Raw genomic sequence first — 9,637 nt, 5'->3', positions numbered from 1 at the left:
TTCTATTGGCCGATCACACGCTCTTTTCATTCCAATTGGCCCCAAGAGCTGAGGGGGTGGGGAGGGCCACTTAATGAGATAGGAAGTAGAACATAGTGTGTCGCACGGCAGTGACGTTTCGCGACGGCCGGACTTTCATTTGCAGTCGCCTCGAAGCAAACTTGTGAGGTTAGCGGCAACGGGGAAATTTGTTCGGGAGTTTCGCGTGTCAGTAAGACTCGTTGGGCGAGACGGCCTCGATCTGTTTGTTTCCGAACGCGGAGGCGATTGGGAGTGAAAGGAAGCCGCCATCCCTCCTGTCTAGTTTCAGTGAGGGGTCGGGCTTCGGATTGAATCCTTCTCTATGTAACGCGGTCGTAATAGCTCGTTTTCTGCAGGTTGAAATGTAGTATGCCAGGGAGAAGGGTCCATTGTGTAGTTGGCCTTCATTCGGCCTTTTCTTTCTGTTGGCAGCATCGGGAGCCAAGTGCGTCTGCCACTGCACAAACATGGGTTATTCTATTTCATTGTTCATAGACTAAATAAATTTACTAGTTGGTCATTCATCCACTCATCACACCCAAAGGAAAAGGTCTGACTTTTCCTTTGGAAAGAAGTATATAAGTGGTTGAAGCAAAATACTCCCACATCTTTCAATCTTCCAAAATATTTTTCTTCCTCCCATCTTGTTTGAAGAAAGATGCTTAGTGCCATGACTCAAGCTACCGGATGTGGGCTACAAAAGGCAATCTAGTGTCCACCAGGAAGTTTGCAGCTGACATTTGGTAGACAGAATAATAGTCCACGTGTAATGCAATCTTTTATCTGTTGGTCTTCTTAATGAAATATTGTGCCTTAGATGCCATATTAATTGATATAGTCTTCACATACTTGTAATTCTTGTACAGACTGGAAGATAGGAATACAATAGATTTTTTTCTCTGCATGTATAAGAACAGTGAAGAAGGCAAGATTAGAAATAATGTTATATATGCATTTCTAATTTTATGTTATTTATTATGCTTATAGTTAATTATAGTGGACAGTGGATTTGATACTGCTGAGTGGAAGAAAACAAGAATTTGAATATAATATTTGTTTTGCAAGATAACAGCTATGACAGATCCAGACATTCTCACGGAGGTCCCAGCTTCTCTGAAACGCCTTGCTAAGTATGTAGTACGTGGTTTTTATGGCACTGAACATTCTTTGACTCTGGACATTCTAATTCGAAACACATGTGTAAAGGAGGAAGACATGTTGGAGCTTCTGAAGTTTGATCGGAAGCAGCTGCGAGCAATTCTCAACACTCTTAAAGGTGACAAGTTTATCAAATGCAGAATGAGAGTGGAGACTGCTCCGGATGGGAAGACCACCAGGCACAATTTCTACTTTATTAATTATCGTCTACTGGTCAATGTGGTGAAGTATAAGTTGGATCATATGAGAAGAAGAATTGAGACAGATGAAAGAGACTCCACTAACCGAGCCTCTTTCAGGTGTCCTATTTGTTGCAGTACCTTCACAGATTTAGAGGCAAATCAATTGTTTGAACCTAATACAGGTAAGATACAAGAATTCCTCAAAGGGCCATCTTATCTGGTAGAGTTGATTTGGGGATAGAAAAAGTCTATATATTTGGTTGTTCCAAACTATTTTTTAAAGGGTTGCAGAAGTCAACAGTTGTTATGGCAATTGAGTTAGCAAGATATTAAGACTTAATAGGAATGAAAATAATGGAAGTGTATTTATAATATAAATATTGCAAAAATATTAAGAGAGAAATATTACAGAGTATGTAACCAAGACATGGTCACAATGTAAATGGTAGGCTTAGTAAATGTGAGCTGCACCAAAGAAAATGCATTTGGGAGAGAATACCTCATTAGGATAGTCTAGTTGCAATCTTGCCCAAAAATGTAAATGTATCATAAGAGAGAAGTTATTTATTTATCAGAATTATTCAGTTGCAAAATTGGAAAGATTCAAAACAGATTATATTAAAAACTCAGGAAAACAAACAATTAGAATGCAAAAGATATAAAAACTAAATGATGCAATGGGGGAACTACATAAAAATTAATTTTGGTTCATTTCAATGAAAATGCTTGGTTGGAACCCAAAGGACCTTATCCCTGGTGTTTTTAAAGTAGAGTAGCGCCAAATGGACCTTTGTAGAAATAATGTACCAGAGGGCAGAAAAAGTATGCTTCTGGGATCCTGCAAAATTGCATTTTTTATCTGTAAAAGCTTTCTTGCCACAAGGTCATATGACAGAACATGTTGAGGGCTGCCTGATAGCGGATGAGAACTTGACTAAGACCATAATCAGAGCTGGATACTCTCTTCTCTACCACATCCTTTGCACTTCATTTTCTGTCATGTTTACATCAGACTTCTATATTTTTTTTTCTCTCCGATGTGTACACACTCATGAACTTGGAGGGCTTCTCCTTGGAGGGAGAAAACAATAGCCCTGCTGACTTAACTAATTGCCTATTTTGTCCAATATTTTGTGGCACTTTGGCTAACAAACTGCTGACAGGAAGCTCAGGAGCCTAGCCAGGAAAGCAGTGGCAGCTGCTACTGAAGGAAGGTTGTTTCTGATTCAGAAGATAAAACAGTTTTCAAGTCAGTTAGCCACTCACTGACTGATTCTCCATGAATTTGTCCTGTCTTTTTTAAAAACCATAAATTGGTGGAGTTCATCAGTTAAGTAAATTAACTACCACCTAAAAGGTAGATAAAATACTTTACCTTCTCTATGTTTTAATTTCTCACTAAATAAATGATTTTTAAGTTTTACTCTGCACAATCCATCAAATAATTTAACAATTAATTAGCATTTTATATTTCCTAATTTTTACTGATTTATTTTCTGTATAGGAATATTTCGCTGCACATTTTGTGAGACTGAAGTGGAAGAAGATGAATCTGCAATGCCTAAAAAGGATGCAAGGACACTTGTAGCACGATTCAATGAACAAATAGAACCTATTTATGCATTGCTTCGTGAGACTGAGGATATTAATTTAGCTTATGAATTACTTGAGCCTGAGCCTATGGAGATTCTTGCATTGAAGCAGAGGTGGGCCAGAGTATTAATTTGTCTGAATTTGGTAGTCAAGTATTGACGGGCTTCTCAAATTCTGTTTCTAAAAATATATATCATTGCATATGGACCTTTATGATTTAGGCCAGTGTCTACAGATGATGGTTGTATAATCCCAGTATGATACTAAACACATTTGCCAGCATAAATATCTGATAAATTTTAATAAATTGGCTGTAATCATATGCACTCACAGAAAAAAAACATATTTAACTGAGCTGGACTTCCAACTAATGCATGGAATATATAAACATTTCAACATTTGTTGTTTCTCTGTGGTTCATTTTATTGTAATTTCAATTTACACATTTTTTCCCTTTTCAGAATTGAAGACATTTTTTTCATTTCTCCAAATACATTTTTATATAGGATAATAGAGTATTAAAGTACAATGAGATTGTTCTTTAATACAAATCTTAACATAGAGAAAAAGTTAATATCTTGTTAAATTAAAAGAGTTTTGAGGGCTTTTTAAAAAGAGTTCTTAGTATCTTAAAGACTGAAACATTTTCATTGCATATCTGAAATCCTATCCATATGTACCTGAGATGTGGTTCCACTAATTACAGCAATGCTTGCTTCCGAATGCATAGATTTGATTACTAAGCAATATTAAGTAGTAACACAACAGAGACATATTAATATAACATACAACTGTAAGAGCAGATTAACAGAGTGAATTACTGAGAGTTCATAGGCTCTTAGCTGAAAAATAATCTGTTAGGCTTTTTTAATAGGTATTCTGCAGTAAGCAGTTCAATCAATAAATATTTATGTTATCAATGACAGCAAAATGTAAAAGAACAGCAAACAGTGAAGCAAATAAATGCAGTAATGTACTAACAACTAGCAAAATAAGTCACATAATATATAGCATTTTACGATGTTAATACAGTTTTTACCTGATTGACAGTAAGCAGGGATTGGATATAGTAACCTACAGGCCCCTTTGAACTCAAATATTCTACTGTACTGATTCCATTTTATTTGGCACTGGCTATCCATTCTTAATTTTAGATTATCTGCAGATTTGATAAAATCCCATCTGCAGAAATAGGCAACTTGTTGCCTGTAGTACCACTCAGAATGCCTATTCCATTCTGTACCCTGTCTGACTAATAACTTTTAGATTATGTTAAGTAAAAAAATAAATGGCAAGCTGTCATGTTGCAGAGCTCTAGCGTTAACGGTGATTCTCACTTAACAACCACTTATTCAGCAATAGTTTGAACTTACAATGGTGCTGAACAAGTCCTTAGGAAGGTTGCAGCATCTCCACGTGATTGGATATAGTAACCTACATGATTGCCGTTTGCAACCTTCACTGCTGGTTTCAACAAGCAAAATCTGTGGAAAAGCCAACAGGGGGGTTACAAATGGTGACCACATGATAATTGTGCTTAGCAACGCTATGGAGTTTGTTTAGCAATGAAAACTAGAAGTGCTGGAACTGTGTTGCTAAGTAGTTTGGTCATATGATTTTACACTTTACAAACATGTCCCTTAGTGATGGAAATCCTGATTCCAGTTATCATCACTAACTGAGGACTACCTTTCCAGGAGTACATAGGTGGCTCTCAGAGGCGTTTTTAGAAAAGAAACATTGGAGATAGCTGTGTTTGTCTGGAGCTGTGTCTTTATTTGTACAATGCTCAGAATTCCTCTGAGGGAGATGTGATAAAAAAAAGTAAGGTCAAAAAGGAATTTATGGACAAAAATGGTAAGACTGCAATATCCCCGAAGTTTATATTTCCATTGCTTCTAACATTCCTCTAGAACAGATGGCATTTCTGTAATCCAGCTGTAATAAGTGTGTAGTGATTTTTAAATCCTTTAAAAATGAGTATTGATGATCTTGTTGAGAAGTCTTAATGACCTTTTACAATATTGGATAAGCTGTATGTATTAAACTTTAAATTGTACTGTTACAAGAATTTTATTAAGATAATGTACAATATTTCTCTAATTCAAACATATCTGTTTATGATTGTATGCAGCAAAGAACGAGCTGCTAATGCATTGGGAAACAGTAATTTACCAAGTGGGCAGCACAGAGAAGCCTGGACAACAAAAGGTCCTTCTTATGGGGACATGTACACTCAGAATGTAATTATTAACATGGAAGATCAAGAAGATGCACATCAGCCAGCAAATGAAGGGAAGCTACCCAGAGAGAGACCAGTCTGGCTGCGGGAAAGCACAGTGAAGGGTGCTTATGATCCTAATGAGGTCACTGAAGGTAAGAAAGGTATAAGGAGAAAAACATTATGAAATCAAAAAGAATGTAAATAGAGAAGCATATACATTACTGTATTTTCCGGCTCATAAGATGACTTTTTAACCTCAAAAAATTATTTCAAAAATTGGGGATCGTCTTATACACCGGGTATAAGAAAGGCCATACCCAAAAACCAAAACAAAAGAAAAAGCAACGCCACCAAGCAAAAAGCTGCACTGCCATCAGTGCAGACGCTGGCCTTTCAATCGATAACCTTGGCGCTCCTCGCCTGGGCACGTGGATGGATGAGTGCTGGGATGGCTTAGTAAGGTCTGGCTGGCGGTCTGGAGGAGGAAAGTGCTGAGCTCAAACTACAAAAGCCCGGCAGCGCGGAGGCCTTTAGACGGCTCGTGGGCACCTCAAAGTAGGGGGTTGTCTTATACGCCCAGTCGCCTTTTACGGCGAAATATACAGTACAAGAAGTACTCAACTTATGACGGCAATTGGGATTGAAATTTCCATCACTAAGCAATGTGGTTATAAAGCATGACCACAGCATTTAGTGAGAATAATTCATGCAGTCCCAGTTGCCATAATTAACTGAATCCCACCGTCATTAGGGGAGGTAGCTTCCTGCTTGACTTCCTACAACCAAAGTCAGTGGGGAAACCAGCAGGAAATAGCAAGTCCCAGCAGAGGTGGGTGTCACATACTATAACAACTGGTTTGCCCAGAATGCGAAAATGTGAGAGAGCGCGCGGCACCAAACACACAATAATTATATAGGACGGGATAGTCCCAGTGTGGGTAGGTGGGCCCAGCCGCTGGTCAGAACTACTGGTTCACCTGAACTGGTCCGAACTGGCAGCAGCCCATCTCTGAGTCCCATGCTTGCAAGCAATTAAGTGGTTGCTGCTGGATGAGGGATAGAGCAAAAGGGTGTGAGGGAGTGTCAGGGATGGTGTGCAAGAGATGCTGCACAGATTGGGAAGGTGCACAAGGAAGGGAGTGCATAAGTGGCACTATGCTGGTCAGGGAGGGTACATAGGAAGTGCCATCTGTATCATGGAGGGGGAAAGACTGGGAAGAACACCTTCAACATCTAAGCCTAACAATGGATTGTATAGGAAAAAATTCGCTTAACCATAAACTCAGAAAAGTACTATCTAGGATATAGGAAACCTGATATTTGGGCTTCATGGTTGATAAGGAAGAGATAAATCCAGAACAGGGAAAGGTAGAAATCCTGAAACAGGTGGAAGTCTCCAAACAAAGGTATTCACTCTTTCCTGGGTTTGGTGGGTTATTGCCAAAGGTTTACATTTATCCCGCATTTCTCTACTATAACTCAACCTCTAACAGACCTAATGAGAAAAACAGAACCCTCTGAAGTACAGTGATCTACAGAATGCCAGGAAGCATTGCAGAAAATAAAAGATGCTTTATGTAAGAAGACAGTACTAAAAGGACTGGATTTGTCCCAACCATGCGTTGTACAAATAGATACATCTAACATAGGCTTAGTACTCCTTTACAACCATGAAGGAATGTATGGTTGTGATGACTCTTGGGTTTTGGAGCATATTGATTATACTAAAAAGAATCCATGACACACTACGTGTAAATATTTTTTTTATTTTGCTGCAGTGCAAATTCTTGTGATGTGGTATTTGCTCCTATTACAATTTACAGCTTCTGTTTTCTCTCTTGCAATGTCAGCTTTTTTAGTTTTGTAGTGGTTTTTTTCTGTTTGTGTAAATGAGACACTTGAATTTTTACAAATTTCCCCCCTAGTCACTACATTAGTCCTTTCTTCTGTTATTTAAAACAACTGATATCATAGTATGCAAGTCAATAAGCAGACTTACATGGATAAAACATGCCTTTTTCTTAAGGAAAAGTTTTTATATTTTTAGAATTACTGTTTTTACCTTTTTAAAGTAACTTTGCAATAATAATTTCAGAAAAAAATGTATATTGCAGCAGCCAGTCCTTAATTTTCTGATTCCTGTTGCATTCTGTTTGTCATTAACCAATATATAATTTGCTTATATGCATTTATATTCACATAAACTCATGATTCCATTTGCTCATTACCATGTCAGTACTTAATAATTAGTAGAGCTTGAATTTATTGTATAATTAATATTTTTTCTATAACTCCTCTTCTGTTTTTGCTATCTTGTTATTTGTACTCAGTGCTTTGTAGTAAATTGCTACATATCCCCCTTTTAAATTTAAATTTAAATTTAAATTTTAGGCATTTTTTAAATCCAATCCAATCTTTATTAAGGTCATAGTCCAGAATAAGAGTGTGAGATAATATCACCAAAAAGAAACATAACCAATTTCGTTGTATTTCTTTTGTACAATAATAAATAATATAAGGGATCTAAAAAGTGAAACTCTAAAATGAATTATAAAAAGCTTGAACATGTAAAAGCTAGATAAATTAAAAATACATAGTTAAGGTTAGAATCTAAAAAGGGGCGGTAACATTAGATGGGTATAGGGAAGCATAAAAAGTTAGTTTTTGGACTTTGTCAAGGTATAAAACATCTTAATATGACTAATTAGATATACACTGAATCTACTTTACAATGCTGAGTCCCAACTATAAGCCATACATCATTATCCAATAAAATTGATTGCATAGTACCTAACAACATTTTCTGTTGCAGCAAAGTAAGTATCTGCATGTCCAAATGAATATAATTAAATTATTTAAATACTTTCTTGCAGTTGGTCAAGACATAAACGTGTTACATGAAGATGAAGAGGGACAAGCAGCACTAGATAATAATGAAGAGGTAATGCGTGCTCTGCTCATCCATGAAAAGAAAACCTCCTCTGTCTCTACGGCTGCTATGGGAGGGATTGCTCCTTTATCTGCCACAAATGCCAGTGATTCCGAGAGTGAGACCAGTGAATCTGATGAGGACTCCCTTCCTTGTGCAGCCACTGCTCCCACAACTCTCTATGGGCTGGCAGATGACAATGATGAGGATGAGTTTGAGGTAGTGACTGAAGACCCCATTGTTATGGTGGCAGGACATCCATTTTCTTACAGCCAAGTAAACCAGCGGCCAGAGCTTGTGTCCCAGATGACTGTGGAAGAGAAAGAGCAATATATAGCTATGGGCCAGCGTATGTTTGAGGATATGTTTGATTAACTTCTGCCTGAATAGCGGTGATAGATGATCTTCAACTGGAAATTCTGAAAAAACAAAAGAATTAGAACTCAACAGAGGAGTCAAAAGATCAGAACGTAGGGAAGGAGCTACCACAAATGCAAGAAGGTGTGAGAAACCTGCGGTCAATCCAGATATATCTCCCTTATTTGCACATGTGCATATAGCGCTGTGTTTAGTCTACAGGTTTTCCATTACATTATACTTTTTTATTTTTATTTTGCCTGGAAAATATGAATGCTTTTTTGATGAGTTATTATTTTTCCTCAAAAAGAGGATTGTACTATAGAAGGCATTATCTTTAGTTTACTCTGAACATATCTGCTTGTATCATATAGTTGAAAGACCTTACTGCCTTGCAAGCATAGTGACTATATAGGCTCCTTATTTCCAATGGGTGGACAAGCTAAATGCTTGCCTGCCATATATCTTTGGTGAGGGTAGGAAGAAAGAGAACCTGTGGCCGAAGAGAGTATAAATACAATCACGTTAAATCAGTGAGTATTGGGGACTGTGGTGTACATTTTTTCTGCAAAAGGCATGCTGAAAATAGGAGTTATTGTAGAGGACAAACAAAAAAACTGAATCCAGCCACTGCAATCTTTTCAAATTTATCTGATTTTTAAAAAATGATATCAGTGTGTGACTCTTCTTTGCTAACTTAGTAGATATTTTAAAAAGTCATTTAATAATTTCATCTGCACTGCTAAAATTTCCAAGGAGGTGACTTTGTTCAAATATAACTTGAATCTAATTTTCTTACCTTTTCCAGAAGTTGTGTTATACATCCCATTTTTGGATGGTTAGTTTGCTTGAATGAAACCTCACTTAGTTTCCAGAAAGAGTAGTCCCAATTACATTTTACATAATCCATGAGGAAAAGGCGAAAACAAAAAAGTTGCTTCTTAACAAACAAGATTGAGGAAAGCAGAAAGTTGCCTTTGATAAAACCTGGACTCTGTTCAGTAAAATATATGTGTCATGACTACGGTAGGAACAATCATCCAAGTAAATGGTGGGGAAAGCAATATATTGTTTTAATAGAAATCTAAACAGCTTTAGTGCTTAAAAAAATTATGCAGGCTTTAGATGCCAATACAGAGCATGACAGAGTCTATTTTAATATTTCAGTGGTAC

General features: G+C 37.1%; 1 protein-coding gene across 3 annotated transcripts; it reads left to right on the top strand.

The window, feature by feature from the left end:
- Window positions 1–78: 78 nt before the first annotated feature.
- GTF2E1 (general transcription factor IIE subunit 1) lies at window positions 79–9,133 on the top strand. Of its 3 annotated transcripts, none has more exons than XM_014066967.2 (5): window positions 79–168; window positions 1,009–1,543; window positions 2,866–3,067; window positions 5,089–5,330; window positions 8,052–9,133. In XM_014066967.2, exons 2-5 carry the CDS (start codon window positions 1,096–1,098, stop codon window positions 8,480–8,482), a joined length of 1,323 nt encoding a protein of 440 aa, XP_013922442.2. In that variant the 5' UTR covers window positions 79–168; window positions 1,009–1,095; the 3' UTR covers window positions 8,483–9,133. The 3 variants fall into 3 exon arrangements, with proteins under 3 accessions (XP_013922442.2, XP_087572649.1, XP_013922444.2); XM_087716523.1 differs by having other exon boundaries at window positions 129–168; window positions 1,087–1,543; XM_014066969.2 differs by having other exon boundaries at window positions 152–207.
- The last annotated feature ends 504 nt before the right edge of the window (window positions 9,134–9,637 follow it).

This window comes from Thamnophis sirtalis, unplaced genomic scaffold (genome assembly GCF_051295495.1).
Source record: "Thamnophis sirtalis isolate CommonGarterSnake01/CBP01778 unplaced genomic scaffold, rThaSir2_p1.2 scaffold_5, whole genome shotgun sequence".
Lineage (NCBI taxonomy): Eukaryota > Metazoa > Chordata > Lepidosauria > Squamata > Natricidae > Thamnophis > Thamnophis sirtalis.
This window is presented reverse-complemented; position numbering and strand designations above follow the sequence as displayed.

Excerpts from the sequence above, each read along its gene's own strand:
- GTF2E1 (XM_014066967.2), top strand. The coding sequence starts at position 1,096 with ATGACAGATCCAGACATTCTCACGGAGGTCCCAGCTTCTCTGAAACGC. Across the intron at positions 1,544-2,865 it reads ATTGTTTGAACCTAATACAG|GAATATTTCGCTGCACATTT; the intron begins GTAAGATACAAG and ends TTTTCTGTATAG. Across the intron at positions 5,331-8,051 it reads TCCTAATGAGGTCACTGAAG|TTGGTCAAGACATAAACGTG; the intron begins GTAAGAAAGGTA and ends ACTTTCTTGCAG.